The sequence below is a fragment of the Zootoca vivipara genome, chromosome 2, assembly GCF_963506605.1.
Source record: "Zootoca vivipara chromosome 2, rZooViv1.1, whole genome shotgun sequence".
Lineage (NCBI taxonomy): Eukaryota > Metazoa > Chordata > Lepidosauria > Squamata > Lacertidae > Zootoca > Zootoca vivipara.
The window spans coordinates 11056132-11075086 of record NC_083277.1 but is presented as its reverse complement, the minus strand read 5'-3'; the positions used below and the strand labels follow the sequence as shown (position 1 = coordinate 11075086).

The following is an 18955-nucleotide window of genomic DNA, read 5'->3' as shown; positions in this document are numbered from 1 at the left end:
GAGGTAAGAGAAGCAGAAGGTTCTCAGGAGCAGGGAGCTCCCCAGGCTGGGAGCAATTGAGGGCTCCTTTGGAGGTGACATTGAGGAAACAGACAGTAGCAGATAAAACTTTCAACTGTCCTAGGTTGGTTTTCAGGAATAGAGGAATCTGCCTTATATACCGAGTCAGATAATAGAGAAAAAATTCATTTGATCTACCAGGGTGGTTCTCAGGAAAATAAAAAGCTACTTTATGCTGAGTTGGACCATTGGTCTATCTAGTTCAGTAGTATCCAGACTGACTGCTAGCAGCTCTCCAGGGTATCAGGCAAGAAATATTTCCCAGCCCTACCAAGAGATGTTGGGACTGAATCTGGGACCTTCTGCATACAGAGCAGCAGCTATACCCCTAAACTGTGGCCTCTTGACCATGTATTATGACTGGCAGAACGTCTTTAGAACCTCCCGGTGCTGACCTGTGACTGTGTCAGTAGAAACTGGACCCAGACGCTTGCGACCGGAGAGTCCGTAAAGATTGAACTTGTATCTTCGGGAGGGCATGAGGCTGGAGACAGTGACCTCGCGGGAACCTCCGTCCATTGGAAGGGCCTGAGGCTTCCCCTCCGCATCCTTGTACTGGACCAGGAAGGAGTCGAAGCTCCCAGTGTCGACAGTCCAGGAGAGACGGACAGAGTCGGTGGTGACATCCGAGACCGAGAGCTCTCCCAAGCTGGGCTGAGGAGCAGGCGTTGTTGGTAGTGGGGCTGCAAAACAGAAGAGGAAGAGATGAGAATGTACTCTGTGATATTTGGCTGGCCTTGAGATGGGTGTTTCACCTCCAGGCCTGGTGCTTTTACTTTAAGCAAGCAAGCAAGCAAACCTCCATGTGACACTTTCCAATTTGCAGCAAGCGTTTTCTCCTAAAGCTGATCCCAAAGTGCCCCCTGCTTTTGGAACATGGGAAGGTAGCTGATACTCAGTCAGGCCATTGGTCCATCTAGTATTGTCTAAACCAGGGTTTCCCAAACTTGGGTCTCCAGCTGTTGTTGGACTACAGCTCCCACCATCCCTATCTTGCAAGACCAGTGGTCAGGGATGATGGGAATTATACTCCAAAAAAGAGCTGGAAACCCTGATCTACAGCGACTTGGTAGCAGCTGCTTTTCCATTGAGCTAGGTCCCTTTCCATACTAGCCTCTTCTGAAAGGGACAGCAGTTCTGGAGGCTTTGGGTAAACTAAATCCTAAAATAAATTGAAATGAGGTTGGGGCTTGCCAAAAAGGAATTAGCACGTGGCTGCATTATTCTTTCCAAAATCGTTAAAAGCTTTGCCAACATTTTTAACCCTGTGGTGTATCTTTTTGCCCTGTTCTACTTAGAGTAGACCCATTGATATTAATAGAACAAAGTTAGTTGTTTCCATTAATGCTCCTGGGTTTACTCTGAGTAGAAAGTAACTGGATACAACCACATGAAGAGACAGAAGCGGTTTGGAAGTTTATTTCATCTGAAAATCCAGTTCCTCAAGCCAAGATGGAAATGTGAGCCTGGAGAGAATGCTGCCACGCTCGTCTAGGACAAATGCCTGCCCAAACCTGGTGACCTCCAGATTGGGAGGAGGCTGTCTTCAAGAAGGATGGTTGCTGACCTGTCTCTGCTTCGGTGGAGATGGGGCCCAGACGCTTTCGGCCCAAGACACCATAGAGGTTGATCTGGTATCTGTGGGATGGGACCAAGTCGTGGAGGTGGATAGAGCGGAGGCGCCCGTCAACAGGGAGAACCTGGGATTTGCCCTGAGCGTCTTGGTATTGGATGATGAATGAGTCAAAGTCCCCGGCCTCCACAGTCCAGGAGAGGTCAAGGGAGTTTGGCATGACATTACCAGCTGTCAGCTCTCCGAGCTTGAGTGGTGGAGTGGGCTTCACCATCTGTTGATCTGGAACAGAGAGAAGAATAAGGAGTCAATGGCCACCATGAGAGAGAGAGAGAGAGAGAACTGCTTCCTCCAACTTATCACCTATGCCAGAGGGTATCGTGTTCTGCCCAGTGCTGGCATCACCACCTGGCATCATTGCCAGGGCCCTTACAGGCTCAGCTGCTGACCGCTTGTCCTGACACCCTTCATTTTCACCCCTTTTCCTCCCGGGACTTTCAACACTGCCTGGCAAATGGACCTAGCCACTATTTTAATCTCCCACAATGCCCTCAAGCAAGCATCGCTTTGGGGTTTCGTGGAAAATGTCAGTGTTGGCTAAAGCTGCATATTCCTGCATTGCAGGACTAGGTGATCCTCAGGTTCCCTTCCAACGCGATGATTCCATGATTCTATATGACAATCAAAATGAATGACGTGGGGGAAACGCACTTCCGGGGCACAGCGGCTTCTTCGTTTGTATATATTTGCATGTACCCCCGGTCTGCATTGCAGATGGAGACGCAGCGACCCCCATGCTCCTGAGACAGAACGGAAATAAACTGCTTCCCCTGTGAAAGAATTATGGTTGCTGTGACCTCAGCTGACCTGTGACCGCACTAGTGGAAATGGGGCCAATCCGCTTGCGACCAGAGATCCCAAAAAGATTGAACTTGTATCTACGGGAAGGCAGGAGGCTAGAAATGGTGACCTCACGAGAACCTCCATCCACTGGAAGGGCCTGAGGCTTCCCCTCCGCATCCTTGTACTGGACCAGGAAGGAGTCGAAGCTCCCAGTGGGGACTGTCCAGGAGAGACGGAGAGAATCACTAGAAACATCAATGGCTGAGAGTTCGCCTATGGTGGGTTGTGGTGGCGGCGGCACTGCGGAGGCTAAAACATAGAGGGAGAGAAAAAGGGGGTGAAGAGTGAAGTACTACTTAACAGTCTGAAACTCTTCTGCTCCTGTAAGAATTAAGTCATGATTAGAAGAATGCAAAAGGTCTCCCGGTATGCCTCCCCTAATCCTTATTGCCTAAGGCATAGAACAGACTGAAGAGCTATACCAAAAGGCAAGATGAGATTAACTCACCCTTTATTTTCCCCCAACAGCAAGGCTAAAAAGTAGGCACTCGTAATTAGGGATGCTGGAGAATGCCAACTGGATCAGAAACAGGTGCAGAAATCACCTGTTTGTAGATTCACTAGTTGCCAGGACCAGATTAAAGGTAAAGGTAAAGGGACCCCTGACCATTAGGTCCAGTTGTGACCGACTCTGGGGTTGCGGCGCTCATCTCACATTATTGGCCGAGGGAGCCGGCGTACAGCTTCCAGGTCATGTGGCCAGCATGACAAAGCCACTTCTGGAGAACCAGAGCAGCACATGGAAACGCCGTTTACCTTACCAATTTATCTACTAGCACTTTGATGTGCTTTCAAACTGCTTGGTTGGCAGGAGCTGGGACCAAGTAACGGGAATTCACCCTGTCGCGGGGATTCGAACTGCCGACCTTCTGATTGGCAAGCCTTAGGCTCAGTGGTTTAATTTAACCCACAGCGCCACCCGTGTCAACTCCAGGACCAGATTAAGATAATGCAAATGCACGTGGGCAGTTCTTGACACCGTATTTCAAAGCTGCAAATAACTATCACCACTGGTGACTGACGCCCAGAATGATACATAAAAGCTATGGCCGTGGTGATCTGTATGCACTGGTAACCTCAGGATTAGACTTTTGCAATGCGCTCTGTGTAGGGCTACCCTGGGGCCAGGTCCAGTGCAAAATGCTGTGGCTACCCTGTTGATAGGGAGAGACTGTTGCAATTGCATAAATCTAGTGCTTAAAAGCTTGCATGGGTTGCCCAAATGTTAGAAAGCCAAGTTCAGGGGTCATGTATTAGTTCACAAGGCCCTTAACAACTTGGGTCCAGGATTGTTGAAGGACCAACTGATCCCTTATACAGTATCCCTATCTGATCACCGAGATCTTTTGGGGAAGGCTGTTGTGGTGGTTCCCCAGAGCAGAGATGCACAGCTTGTAATGACTAGAATCCCCCACATTATGTGGTGTGGGCACAAGCATGTGAAACTCCGTCTCAAGTGCAATTAGGCACCCTCAATGCTGAACTTCCGCTGCATGACAAAAGCCACATCTACAATGTGCAATTAAAGGTAAAGGTAAAGGGACCCCTGACCATTAGGTCCAGTCGTGACCGACTCTGGGGTTGCGCACTCATCTCGCATTATTGGCCGAGGGATCCGGCGTATAGCTTCCAGGTCATGTGGCCAGCATGACAAAGCTGCTTCTGGCAAACCAGAGCAGCACATGGAAACGCCGTTTACCTTACCGCTGTAGTGGTTCCTATTTATCTACTTGCTTTTTGACGTGCTTTCGAACTGCTAGGTTGGCAGGAGCTGGGACCAAGCAACGGGAGCTCACCCCGTCACAGGGATTCAAACCGCCGACCTTCTGATCAGCAAGCCCTAGGCTCAGTGGTTTAACCACAGTGCCACCTGGGTCCCACCTATATGTGCAATTATAGCTTCCTTATTCCAACTCTGTCTTTTATTTCCCCCCCTGAAATAAATCATGGGAGCTATAGTTTGTTAAGGGAGCCAAGGATTCCTTAGGAGATCTATGCCATGAACCTCCTACATCCAAAATACTTGATCTACCATGGAGCTACAGAATTGTGTTGTATTAATTAATAAAGCAAGAAAAATGATGGTGGTGGGGTAACTGACCCCAATTTTCCATACAAGTCCGCTTGTGAGCTCAAATTTTCTACATTCTATCTCCCCACCCACTAAAATTGCCATAAATGTAGTGCAAACTGGGCTGGGAAAGTGCTTCATGAGGGAGGGGGGGGGAAGGAACTTTCAGCTCAATGTTAATATAAATGTACAAAGTAAGTATCTGCTTGTGGCCAGGCTATCACTGGACAGAGAGGTTTTTCTCTCCTCCCACCACCCAAGATATTCCCTTCAGGTGTAGCGCTCAAAAGGTATGCCTGAAAGAGAACAGAAATTCATAGGCTGGGCTGCATCTTCTTCCGATGCTGCAGATTCGCCCTGAGGAAGAAAGGAAAAAAGTATGCTGGGGGTGGGAGGGGGAAGACCACAGCCCAGTCCAATTCATCCATTGCTGACCTGTGACAGCCTCCACTGGCAGGGGGCCATAGCGCTTGCCACGGTAAAGTCCGTAGAGGTTAAATGTGTATCTGTGGGAGGGCTCCAGGTTGGGGACAGTGAGTGTGCGGGAAGCCCCATCCACGGGCAACGCCTGCGGCCTCCCATCTGTATCTTCGTACTCCACTAGAAAGGAGTCAAAATTCCCCGTTGGGACGGTCCAAGAGAGACGGGCCGAGTCACTAGTGATGTCAGAAACGGACAGCTGGTCCAGGCTGAGCTGAACGACGGTGACCTTTTCCGTGGTCGCTTTTGGTGGTGTTCCTACAGCAGCTAATAACAGAGAGAACGTGTAACCCCATAGCAGTGGGACAAGATGTGGGGCAGGGGTAGGGGACTCTGTTACCAGCCTGAGGGATGCATTCCCTTCCGGTCCACCTCCAAAAGTCTCCAGGCCAATGGTGGGTGTGATTAGAGTCAAAAAGAGGTGGAGCCATGAATGTCAATGTTACCTTTGCAAACTGGTTTCTCCCAGTTTCTCCTTTTTCAAGTTTTGGGTTCAGCTTCATGGGAATAGCCAAGATTTTTGTTAGGGGGGGCAGCAGGACTTTATTAGGGCAGCAAAACCAATGTGCTTGGCCAGTATTTCTATTGTTTTACTTGATGGGGGGGAGCTGCCCCCTCTGGCTACGCTCATATTCAGCTTGTTGCATTTCTGCAGCAATTTTAAATTTACTTTTTGGATTTTTAAAAATAAGGCTCTATGAAAATTCAGTGCAGATATCTTACACCATGGGAGACTGAGGCCCTCTAAACGTCATGCTCTCCCTGCTAAAAGAAACGTGGAATTTGTGGTTCGTTAAAGGAGATGAGAGTTGTTAGACTTTTAGCAAATTAGAGTTTATGTAGGTTCCATTGCCATCTCAAATTTTCTGCAATCCTTTGACATAGGCCCATTTAAACTTGCCGTAAATGGAGGGCAAATGGGCTGAGTCACTGGTGATGTCAAACGGGGCTGTGAAAGTGGTTCGTGACGGGGAGGGAGAAGGAACTTTCAGCTCAATCTTAAGATAAATGTAAAATGTAAGTACAGTCATACCTTGGAAGTTAAACAGAATCTATTTTGGAAGTCTGTTCAACTTCCGAAATGTTTGACTACCAAAGCGTGGCTTCTGATTGACTGCAGGAAGCTCCTGCAGCCAATCGGAAGCCTCAGAAGCCTCATCGGACATTCGGCTTCCAAAAGAACGTTCGAAAACCAGAACACTCACTTCCGGTTTTCGATCGTTCAGGAGCTGGAACGTTCGACTCCCAAGGCACCTGGGAACCGAGGTCCGACTGTATCTGCCTGTGGGCCAGACTATCACTCGAGCAGAGAGGTTTTTCTCTCCTCCCACCACCCAAGAAAGGCCCTTCAGGTGTAGAGCTCAAAAGGTATGCCTGAAAGAGAACAAATTCATAGGCTGGGATGCATCTTCTTCTGATGCTTCCGATGTGCCCTGAGGAAGAAAGGAGAAAAGTATGCTGGGGGGAGGGGAGGGGAAAGACCACAGCTCAGGTGGCCAATTCATCCATTGCTGACCTGTGACAGCCTCCACTGGCAGGGGGCCATAGCGCTTGCCACGGTAAAGTCCGTAGAGGTTAAACGTGTATCTGTGGGAGGGCTCTAGGTTGGGGACAGTGAGCGTGCGGGAAGCCCCATCCACGGGCAATGCCTGCGGCCTCCCATCTGCATCTTCGTACTCCACTAGAAAGGAGTCAAAATTCCCCGTTGGGACGGTCCAGGAGAGACGGGCCGAGTCACTGGTGATGTCAGAAACGGACAGGTGGTCCAGGCTGAGCTGAACGACGGTGACCTTTTCAGTGGTGGCCTTTGGTGGTGTTCCTACAGCAGCTAAAACAGAGAGAACGTGTAACCCCATTGTGGTGGGACAAAATGTAGGGCAGGGGTGGGGGACTCTGCCACCAGCCTGAGGGATGCATTTCCTTCAGGTCAACCTCTGGTGGGTGTTGCTAGAGGCAAAACGGGGTGGAGCAATGGATGTCAATGTTGCCTTTGTAAAGTAGGTTGTTTTCTGAAAGCGCTCAGACACGTATCTCTATCATCCACCCAAGCAAGCAAGCAAGAACAGCATCCGGATCCAAAGACACAATCCAAGTCAGGCCAAAAGACTTGGGTACAAAGCAAGGCTTGTGAGGGGTGTGTTCAGTGGATCATTCCAAGGGCCAGACTGAGATGCCTGGGAGGCTGCTTATGACTCACAACCCAAATGAGGTTCACCAACCTCAAGACAGCTAAGCTATATGTGAAAGGGGCACTGCATTCTGGTAGGCATGGACAGCAGTCAGCTTTGGTTTCTCCCAATTTCTCCGTTTTCTAGTTTTGGGTTCACCTTCATGGGCATAGCCAGGAGTTTGTTGGGGGCGGGCAGGACTTTTATTAGGGGGGCAGAAGCCACATGATTGGTCAATATTTTGATTGTTTTACTTGATCTGTAAGGCAGCTGCCCCCCTTGGCTACACCCATGTTCAGCTTGTTTCATTTCTGCAGCAGTTTAAAATTGATTTGGGTTTTTTTCCTTCAGATTTTTAAAAATAAGACACTATGAAAATTTAGCTGCAGATATCTTACACCATGGGAGACTGAGGCCCTTTAAGAGCCATGGCTTCCCTCCTAAAAGAATCCTAGGATTTCTGGTTCGTTAAGGGAGACAAGAGTTGTTAGGAGACCCTTAGCAAACCAGAGTTTGCAACCTAGCAAGTCTCATAGCCATCTCAAATTTTCTACAATCCTTTTACCTAGGCCCCTTCAAACTTGCCATAAGTGGAGGGCAAATGGGCTGAGTCACTGGTGATGTCAAACAGGGCTGTGAAAGTGGTTTGCAACGGAGAGGGAGAAGGAACTTTGAGCTCAATGTTAAGATAAATGTAAATAAGTAAGTATCTGCTTGTGGCCACGCTATCACTCGAGTAGAGAGGTTTTTCTCTCCTCCCGCCACCTAAGAAAGGCCCTCAAGAAATAGCGCTCAAAAGGTATGCCTGAAAGAGAACAGAAATTCATAGGCTGGGATGCATCTTATTCCAATGCTTCCGATGTGCCCTGAGAAAGAAAGGAGAAAAGTATGCTTGGGGGGGGGAGGGGAGAGACCACAGCCCAGTCAATCAGTTCATCCATTGCTGACCTGTGACAGCCTCCACTGGCAGGGGGCCATAGCGCTTGCCACGGTAAAGTCCGTAGAGGTTAAACGTGTATCTGTGGGAGGGCTCTAGGTTGGAGACAGTGAGTGTGCGGGAAGCCCCATCCACGGGCAAGGCCTGCGGCCTCCCATCTGCATCTTCGTACTCCACTAGAAAGGAGTCAAAATTCCCCGTTGGGACGGTCCAGGAGAGGCGGGCCGAGTCACTAGTGATGTCAGAAACGGACAGCTGGTCCAGGCTGAGCTGAACGACGGTGACCTTTTCTGTGGTGGCCTTTGGTGATGTTCCTACAGCAGCTAAAACAGAGAGAGTGTGTAACCCCATAGCAGTGGGACAGGATGTGGGGCAGGGGTGGGGGACTCTGTCACCAGCCTGAGGGATGCATTCCCTTCCAGTCTACCTCCAAAAGTCTCCAGGCCAATGGTAGGTGTGGTTAGAGGCAAAAGGAGGTGGAGCCATGAATGTCAATGTTACCTTTGTAAAGTAGGTTGTTTTCTGAATGCACTCAGACACCTCTCTCTATCACCCACCCAAACAACCAAGCAAGCAAGTGCAGTATCAGTGCCCAAGGACACAATCCAAGTCAGGCCAAAAGACAAAAGCAAGGCTTGTGAGGTGTGCGTCCAGCGGATAGTTCCAAGGGGCAGATTCAGATGCCTGGAGGGCCGCATATGGCTCCCAGGCCAAATGAGGATCCGAACACATACAGAGCTAAATTATATGTGAACGGGGCAATGCATGCTGGTAGGCATGGAGAAAACAGTCATTGCTGGTTCTTCCCAGTTTCTCCTTTTTCTAGTTTTGGGATTAGCTTAGCTTGTTGCATTTCTGCAACAGTTTCAACATTATCTTATTTTTAAAAAGAAAATAAGGCACAATGAAAATTCAGCTGCAAATATGTTACACCGCTGGCGACTGAGGCCCAGTGTCAGAGTCATGGCTTCCCTGCTAAAGGAATCCTGGGGTTCGTAGTTTGTTAATGGAGTTTAGAGTCGCTAGGAGAAGTTTAACAAGCTAGATTTTCCTGGTCCACAGTTCTCCAGCAATTGTGGCCGGGATGTAGAACCCAGTGCCTTCCAGAAGTTGTTGGACTATAACTCCTATAATCCCACGCCATCAACCATGCTGGCTGGGCCTGATGGGACCTGGGGTCCAAAAACATCTGGAGGGTACTAGGATCTCCATCACTAGTCAGACAAAATTCCTGATCACTTGCTCCATCTTCCTTTTTTAAATGGACTGGAGGCGTCCGATATTAAATCTGGGATCTTTTACATGCAAAGCAATTGATCTACCATGTAGCTATGGAATTGTGGAGTGACATGGTGCTGTATATTTAAGGAAGCAAGAAGGGGGGGGGAGGTGCCACTCTTTTCTACGCAAGTCACCTTGCCACCTCAGATTTTCTATGATCTGTCTCCACAGGCCCCTTCAAACCTGCCATAAATGCACTGCAAATGGGGCTGGGAAAATGGTTTGCTGCGGAAGGGGAGAAGGAACTTTCAGCTCAATGTTAATATGAATGTAAAAAGTAAGTATCTGCCTGTGGGCCAGGCTATCACTCGAGCAGAGAGGTTTTTTTCTCCTCCCACCAACCAAGAAAGGCCCTTCAGGTGTAGAACTCAAAAGGTATGCCTGAAAGAGAACAGAAATTCATAGGCTGGGATGCATCTTCTTCCGATGCTGCAGGTGCGCCCTGAGGAAGAAAGCACAAAAGTGTGGCCGGGGAGGGGGAGGGGGGAGACCACAGCCCTGTCGGCCAATTCATCCATTGCTGACCTGTGACAGCCTCCACTGGCAGGGGGCCATAGCGCTTGCCACGGTAAAGTCCGTAGAGGTTAAATGTGTATCTGTGGGAGGGCTCCAGGTTGGGGACAGTGAGCGTGCGGGAAGCCCCATCCACGGGCAAGGCCTGCGGCCTCCCATCTGCATCTTCGTACTCCACTAGGAAGGAGTCAAAATTCCCCGTTGGGACGGTCCAAGAGAGACGGGCCGAGTCACTGGTGATGTCAGAAACGGACAGCTGGTCCAGGCTGAGCTGAACGACGGTGACCTTTTCCGTGGTGGCCTTTGGTGGTGTTCCTACAGCAGCTAAAACAGAGAGAAATTGTAACCCCATAGCAGTGGGACAAGATGTGGGGCAGGGGTGGGGGACACTTTTACCATCCTGAGGATGCATTCCCTTCTGCTCTACCTCCGAAAGTCCCCAGGCCAATGGTGGGTGTGGCTAGAGGCAAAAGGGGGTGGAGCCATGAATGTCAATGTTGCCTTTGTAAAGTAGGCTGTTTTCTGCATGCCCTCAGACATGTCTCTCTATCATCCACCCAAGCAAGCAAGCAAGCGCAGTATCAGAGCCCAAGGACACAATCCAAGTCAGGCCAAAAGACTAAAGCAAGGCTTGTGAGGTGCGTCCTGAGGGGAGGGTGTGTATCCAGCAGACAGTCCCAAGAGCCGCATATGGCTCCCAGACCAAATGAGATTCCCCAACCCTGAGTGAGAGCTAAGCTACTACTACTATTAAAATTTGTATACTGCACTTCACCCATAGATATCAGGGCAGTTCACAACATAAAAAATACAACGTTCCCCCCCAGCACACACATTGTTGGATGTATTGCTAGGCTGGAGAACTGCATTGTGAACCTTAGAGAACTGCTAGGTTGGCAGGAGCTGGGACAGAGCAACTGTCGAAGAATGATTGTGTTTGGGTCTGCCTGTTGCTTTGGAAAGTGTGAATTGGGGAGATTTACTGAGAAGTGCAAAATGATTCAGTTTGGTCCCCCATCAATTTGGGTCCTTCTCCCCTCCACTACACTGGCTATGTAACTGTATCTTTGAGGGATGCGCAGAACAGTACAGATGGATCAACGGGGGTGGGAAAGAGAAGAGTAAAAGACAAATAGGAAAGAGAAGGAACAGATAGAACGTTGGGAAGACGTTTGTGTCAACACAGCTACTGTAAAATCAGAGAGAAAGCAGTAAGTTTGACTGTTAGGTGGCCACTTCTGACACTGGTGCTGCTTCCTGAGGAAAGAAGGAAATTAATAAGGAAGGTGGAAATTCTGAAACACCTCCAGGCAAGGAGGAACACGAAGAAGGACCTCAGATGATGGTCACAGGCTCCAGGTTGGTTTGGACAGTCACTGAGAGAACCCCACATGGGCTCAGCCACTATCTTTGCATGAATTGACATAGAAAATAGATCGCAGAAAAGGGCCCCAGCTCATCAAGTGCAGCTGACCTGTGGTGGCATCTGTGGAGATGGGGCCGTGGCGCTTGCGGCCAGTGAGTCCATAAAGGTTGAACTTGTATCTGCGGGAAGGAACCAGATTGGGGACGATGGTCTCGCGGAAGGCTCCCTCCACTGGGATTGCCTGAGGTTTTCCCTCAGCATCCTTGTACTGGATCAGGAAAGAGTCAAAGATCCCTGTGGGGACAGTCCAGGAGAGACGGACGGAATTGCTGGTGGCATCAGAAGCAGAGAGCTCCCCCAGGCTGGGAGCAATCGAGGGTTCCTTTGTAGGTGATGCTGGAGGAACAGAAAGAAGTAGATGCTGCTGAACAAATGCTCTCCTGGGTGGGCAGTTTAGAACAGCGTTTCTCAACCACTGTTCCGCGGCACACTAGTGTGCCGCGAGACGCTGGCTGGTGTGCCGCGACGTGCGGCGACGAGAAGGGCGATTTGCATTGTCACGTGCCTGGCGGCCGCCAATAAACAATACTGACCCACCGGAAAGCAATATTTCTCCTCCTCTTTCCCAAAGCTCAATGCAAACGAGCCTGGCGGCCGCCAATACACAACACTGACCCGCTGGAAAGCAATATTTGGCAAGTGTTTCTTACAGTCATAATTATAATATAGGGCGGCACAGAGTTAAATTTTTTAACTTTTTTAATGGTGGTGTGCCTCGTGATTTTTTTCACGGAACAAGTGTGCCGTGGCCCAAAAAAGGTTGAGAAACACTGGTTTAGAAGATAAAAGAACTGAGGAGGGCGCATATTATAGAAGTTTATAAGAATGTGGAGGAAGTGGTTAGAAAGAACTTTTTCTCATGGTCGCAATGGGATAGTCAAATGTGTCATGCTCTGACATGCTCTGTATTTTGTATATTTGTATTTTGATGTTTTGAGTGTTTGTTGTAAACCGCCCTTGGCACAGCTCATTGTGGGAAAGCATTATATACTATAAGTAAACTGAAGCAAGCAATCACTAAATCAATCAACCTTGCATTACTCAAACTTCTAGTGTTGTTTTACGTCACATTTCTCCTGTCAATGTTTCTTCACTCTGACTCCCATGCAGTGGCCCCTGGTGCTGTGCAACCTGCCTTCTCTTTCCGTAACTTCCCTGCCCTGACTTCATGAAAATCCAAGATTGTGATGAGGGACTATCAATTCTCCAATGGGGGCTTCGCTCTGATTTCATGTGAATCTAAAATTTTGATGTGGCACCACAAATCCCACAAAAGGAGCTGTGAAATGTTAGCCCAGCATCTTTATCTATACAGGAAGATGTAATATATGCATTTATATGCAATCTTTAGTATATTCATTTTTGTACACATTACTCACCTGGAGAACTGTATTATAAGATTTAAGAGAAACACAAATTTCAAAAGATGAATGTGTTTCAGGTTGTGCATTGGTTTGGAAAAAGTGAATTGGGTGGATTTACCAATAAATGCAAAATGTTTCAGTTTTCTCCCCAATCCCTACTCAGAACATACAAAGATTGCTCCTCTCACCCACCCACCACACTGATTGAGTAGCTGTATCCTGAAAGGAGTCCCTTGGAACCAAGGCCTATGGAATCAATGGGAAAGCAATAAATGTGAGTGTTCGGCAGCCACTTCTGACACCGCTGATGCCCTCTGAGAAAACAAGAAAACTAAAACACATCCAGCCCAAATGACTCTTGCTGCTGACCTGTGGTGGCATCTGTGGAGATGGGGCCGAGGCGTTTGCGGCCAGTGAGTCCGTAAAGGTTGAACTTGTATCTGCGGGAAGGAACCAGATTGGGGACGATGGTCTCACGGAAAGCTCCCTCCACTGGAATCGCCTGGGGTTTGCCCTCAGCATCCTTGTACTGGATCAGAAAAGAGTCAAAGTTCCCCGTGGGGACAGTCCAGGAGAGACGGATGGAATTGCTGGTGGCATCAGAAGCAGAGAGCTCCCCCAGGCTGGGAGCAATTGGGGGTTCCTTTGGAAGTGATGCTGGGGAAACAGATAGTAGTAGAGAGAGAAATCATTTGACCTACCAGGGTGGTTCACAGGAAAATAAGAAGCTACCTTATACTGAGTTGGACCATTGGTCCATCTAGTTCAGTAGTATTCAGACTGACTGCTAGCAGCTCTCCAGGGTGTGAGGCAAGAAATCTCTCCTAGCCCTATCTGGAGATGTCAGGGACTGAATCTGGGACTTTCTGCATATTTATCTCTAAGCAGATATATCTCTAAGCTATACCCATGGCAATGTATTAAGACTGGCAAAAGGTCTTTAGAACCTCCCCTTGCTGACCTGTGACTGTGTCAGTAGAAACTGGACCCAGACGCTTGCGACCAGAGAGTCCGTAAAGGTTGAACTTGTATCTTCGGGAAGGCACGAGGCTGGAGATGGTGACCTCGCGGGAACCTCCGTCCACTGGAAGGGCTTGAGGCTTCCCCTCCGCATCCTTGTACTGGACCAGGAAGGAGTCGAAGCTCCCAGTGGGGACAGTCCAGGAGAGACGGGCAGAGTCAGTGGTGATGTCTGAGACCAAGAGCTCTCCCAAGCTGGGCTGAGGAGCAGGCGTTGTTGGTAGTGGGGCTGCAAAACAGAAGAGGAAGAGATGAGAATGTACTTCTTAACGGGTGTAGGAAGGAAGAAATGAGACAGAGGCAGAAGGCCCTCCTTATGAGCTCTGTGACAGCCGGCTAATCTAGAGATGGCCGTTTCATCTCCAGGTCATGCGTAAACCATGTGACATCCATACCTGCCAAGTTGCTGTCAGAGAAATAAGGGACCGGGCTTGAAATAGCAGACCGGAAGTCGCACTGCAGCCATTTTGGAACTGGGCAGAGCAGCATCAAAAGTCATAGAATCATAGAGTTGGAAGAGACCACAAGGGCCATCCAGTCCAACCCCCTGCCAAGCAGGAAACACCACCAAAGCATTCTTGACATATGCCTGTCAAGCCTCTGCTTAAAGACCTCCAAAGAAGGAGACTCCACCACACTCCTTGGCAGCAAATTCCACTGCCGAACAGCCAAGTTGCTTCTGAGCATGCTCCGCCCAGTTCCAAAATGGCCGCCGCACCAGAATAAACCGGGGGAAAACAAAAAAATCCATTTTTTCAGCTAGGAACAGCTGGAAAAATGGGGATTTTCCAGGGAAAACGGGAGACTTGGCAGCCTGGTGACATCTGTCAAATTTAATCAAAAGGCCCTTGGAGAGAAACATTAAAAACAATGATAATAGCTGAAAATGAATTTTTTTAAAAAAGTTTTATCCAGCTTGACTTCCACATCTACCAACCCATGCAAATATCCTCCAAAGCATCCCGAGATCTATAGCTTTCTGGAGATACTGTGATTTCCATTCTAAAGATCCCCTACACTTTCACTGAACCACAGTTCCCATGGCTCCTTAGGAATATTGCAATTCCCATGGCTCCACAGTTCCCATGGCTCCTTAGTAGCACTGCAATTTGCACGGCTCATTAGCAGAACTACAGTTCCTGTGTTTCCTTAGTAATGGCTGTGAAATAAGCTTGCCGCTCCTTTAATGTTGTCTTTTAAATTAAATTCTTTTAATTTAATTTTGCAGGGGGGAAATCGCAAAACGAATCCACTGCTCTCGTAGCACCACAGAGCAAGATGGCGTTCCAAAGTTTTAGGATTCAGGTTGCGGCTCCATCTTTTTCTGACCTTGCCATCCCAAAAGGAGAAAGAGGACAAACGCTCTGCCAGTTAGAAAAGGCATATACAGTACGTGGACTGAATGCTTGTGCTAACCTGTGGTGGCATCAGCTGAGACAGGTCCAAGACGCTGGGGCCCAGAGATTCCATAGAGGAAGAATCTGTATCTTTGGGAAGGAACCAAATTAGGAACAGTTGCCTCGCGGGAATTTCGGTCTATGGTCAGGGCTTGGTCAATGTTCTCGGAGTCCTTGTACTGGAGAAAGAAGGAGTCAAAGCTGCCAGTGGGGACGCTCCATGTGAGACGGACAGAGTTGCTGGTGGCATCCGAGATGGAGAGGTCACCAAGGACAGGTTCTGGCTCAGGCTCAGGTACAGGCTCTTCGTCCCTTGATGCTGTTTTGGGGAAGCAAGACGAAATATAATAAAGGGCAGCAGCAGCAGCAGCAGCCCTCCATAGGCCTAGAGATCCACACATAATGTTTCTAAGCCAGCGCACTCATTCCTGCTTTCCTGGTCATGGCAGGAAAAGCAGCTGAATATGTAGGACTGCGCTATAATATGCACCTTGAATGTCAGCCCTTGTTCTGGGTGTTTATTTTCGTTTTGCCTGTTGAAAAGGCCACAGGAGTGCTTATGTGGATAGGTGGCACCCACCCTTTCATATACGGTAATCTAAGGTCACTGGTTTTTTAAAAGAGCACTTTCAGCACTCAAAACTTTTGCAGGGCTTCAGAGAAGGTGAAATCATGCTACAGCACAATCCTAAATGAGTCTTACTCAGACTTCAAGGGGGCTTACACCCAGATAAGTGGGGTAATAGCCACACTTGTCCCGTCATTGTCTAGATGCAAAGACATGATTGAATTCTGTGTACAGTTGCGTCCTGGGTGAAGGATAAACGAAACACTACGCCCAGGAGCGGTGCTAGGGCTTTTTGCGCCCTCGACAAAAACACCTTCTGGTGCCCCCCAGGCTCATGCGTCATGACACACGCACGCACACTGCTGATGCCCCTGCGTCCCCTCCATTGGCAGGAGGAGCGCGGGCCAAGGGGGGAGCTCGGCGCCCTCCCGCCTGTGGAGGGGATGCTTTGAGCTCCTCAGCGGCGGCGGCTGCAGTGAGTGAGCAGTGGTGGTGGTGGCGGCGGCAGCAGCGCCCATAGCTGAAGGCTTCAGCAGCGGGCGCTGCCGCCGCTTGCTCACTACAGCCTCTAGGGAGCTCACAGTGTCCCCTCTGTGGGCGGGAGGGCGCTGAGCTCTCCTTTTGGCTCGCGCTCCTCCCGCCTGTGGAGGGGACACTGGGGGCTCCTCGGCGAGCGAGTGGGTGGGTGGGTGGCGGCGGCAGCACCCATAGCTGAAGGCTTTGACTGCGGGAGCTTGCCGCCACTATCACCGCCGCTCGCTAGCTGCGGCCGCCGCCGGGGAGCTCTCGGCTTCCCCTCCATAGGCGGGAGGAGCGCGAGCGCGCGCCTTGGGAGGGCGGTGGTGGCACGGGGGGTTTGCGGGGCAGGCTCGGCAGTGCCCCCTCCATTTTCGCGCCCTAGGCAATGGCCTAGTCCGCCTAAATGGATGCACCGGCCCTGACTACGCCCTGGAAAAGGAAATGGGTTAGAGTGGGGAAAAGACACCATTTCCTGCAAACACAATACTATAGTTCATGGCAGGCCTTCTGCTGACCTGTGGTGACATCTGCCGTGGCTGGGCCGAGACGTTTGCGACCGGAGATACCGTAGAGATTGAACCTGTATTTGCGGGAAGGAGCCAGGCTAGGGATGGTGACTTCACGGGAGTCCCCCTCCAGGGGCAGCACTTGGGGTCTTCCCTCAGCATCCTTGTACTGGACCAGGAAGGAATCAAATCTCCCAGAGGGGACAGTCCAGGAGAGACGGACAGAACTGCTGGTGATATCTGAGGTGGAGAGTTCTCCCAGGCCGGGTGGAGCTGTCACTTCTCTCTCTGGTTTCTTCTCTGGGGCTGGGACTTTGCCTAGAGAGCAATGAAGCAAAGAATATATTTTTTTAAAGGGAGTGCTGGGACTGAGCTAAGGATGGATCTGCCAGTGTCAATTTTTCTGAGTTTCTTGTTTTTCCAGGTTTCAATTCAGTTCTCTATATTTCCACATCAACATGCAAAAAAATCCAGCATTTATGTGCATTTCCCCCCTAATATTCACATTGTTGCATGCAATTTTGCACAAGACATACATCAGAGACATTTTGGTTGCAATAGACTAACAAGTCTAATAAATTATTATTATAATAATATTATTAAAGCAATCTCCTCAATTGTAGTCACGAAATTAAAAGACTCAGCAGTCACAATATTAAAAGATGCCTGCTTCTTGGGAGAAAAGCAATGACAAACCTAGACAGCATCTTAAAAAGCAGAGACATCACCTTGCCAACAAAGGTCTGTATAGCTAAAGCTATGGTTTTCCCAGTAGTGATGCATGGAAGTGAGAGCTGGACCATAAAGAAGGCTGATCGCCGAAGAATTGATGCTTTTGAATTATGGTGCTGGAGGAGACTCTTAAGAGTCCCGTGGACTGCAAGAAGATCAAACCTATTCATTCTGAAGGAAATCAGCCCTGAGTGCTCACTGGAAGGACAGATCATGAAGCTGAGGCTCCAATACTTTGGCCACCTCATGAGAAGAGAAGACTCCCTGGAAAAGACCCTGATGTTGGGAAAGATTGAGGGCACAAGGAGAAGGGGACGACAGAGGACGAGATGGTTGGACAGTGTTGTTGAAGCTACGATCATGAGTTTGACCAAACTGCAGGAGGCAGTGCAAGACAGGAGTGCCTGGCGTGCTATGGTCCATGGGGTCACGAAGAGTCGGACACGACTAAACGACTAAACAACAACAACAATTATCATTGGAAAAATGTTGGAGGGCGTAATGAATTTTGTGAGGAGGGAACTGGCTTTAGGATATAGACAGAAAGTTGGAGAGCTGAGCTCATGTGATGATGAAGAAAATTCATTATTTATATGCCACTCATCTGACTGGGTTGCCCCAGCCACTTTAGGCAGCTTCCAACAAATTAAAAATATTAAGCACAGTAAAAAAAAAAATCAAACATTAAAAACTTCCCTCTACAGGGCTGCCTTCAGATGTCTTCTAAAAGTCAGATAGTATTTCCTTGACATCTGACACTCCCAGGGCCACAAAATGTTGGAGTCAGACCACAGGCCTGGGCTGAAAGGGGTTTCTGTTGCCTCAGTGTAATAACTTTGAGTCATAAAAATTCCATTCCTGCTTTTTGGTCAGAGCTTCTTCACAGATACAGCTGTATTCTGCTGCCCACACCCTTGGGCCTAGAAGAGGTACTTTGTCCTCAGCTTACTTTTTCTTTGGCCAAACCATTTTGCCAACTCATCAGCGCCATGTTTACTTGGGAGTAAATCCCACGGAACTCAGTAGGGCTTAGTATAGATTAGGCATACATGCGACACGGACAATTTCTCTCTGATTCCTCCCTCCTCTTGGAGAATTATATATATATTTTAAAGCAACACCATGATGGGATAGTTTTTAAACCTTTAGGCCTGCTTTCAAGTAAAACATCTCTGGGATTTTACAAGACATTTCTATCTGGAAAAGGAAACAAAGAAATCTAAATGCAATTAAAGTTTCCCTGTGCATTTCAGGTTCAAAACCAGGACTGACTGGAACGGCACAGTTTGACTTTGTGTTTTTAACATGCCTGGCTTCTATCACTGTCCTTTTTGGGGAGGCGTACAATTAACACAGCACCTATTGACTAAAATAAGCTGTTGAGGGAAATGACCCGCCCACTCTGTAAAAAATTTGTACTGCTTCTATAAGACTGAG

The 18955-nt window shown here is 48.9% G+C and overlaps 1 protein-coding gene across 10 annotated transcripts in view; it reads right to left on the bottom strand.

The window, feature by feature from the left end:
• Window positions 1-18955, bottom strand: part of TNXB (tenascin XB) — a 123639-nt gene that overhangs the window by 43223 nt on the left and 61461 nt on the right. For 8 of the 10 annotated variants that reach the window (XM_035107281.2, XM_035107290.2, XM_060269919.1 and 5 more), the window contains 12 exons: window positions 16796-17104; window positions 15213-15512; window positions 13738-14025; window positions 13146-13433; window positions 11461-11748; window positions 9999-10310; window positions 8204-8515; window positions 6604-6915; window positions 5043-5354; window positions 2501-2785; window positions 1628-1915; window positions 456-743 (listed from right to left, as the gene is read on the bottom strand). In XM_035107281.2, coding sequence (XP_034963172.2) covers window positions 456-743; window positions 1628-1915; window positions 2501-2785; window positions 5043-5354; window positions 6604-6915; window positions 8204-8515; window positions 9999-10310; window positions 11461-11748; window positions 13146-13433; window positions 13738-14025; window positions 15213-15512; window positions 16796-17104 — 3582 coding nt within the window. The remainder of the gene's footprint in view (window positions 1-455; window positions 744-1627; window positions 1916-2500; window positions 2786-5042; window positions 5355-6603; window positions 6916-8203; window positions 8516-9998; window positions 10311-11460; window positions 11749-13145; window positions 13434-13737; window positions 14026-15212; window positions 15513-16795; window positions 17105-18955) is intronic. The other 2 variants (XM_035107287.2, XM_035107294.2) reach the window with 2 other exon arrangements.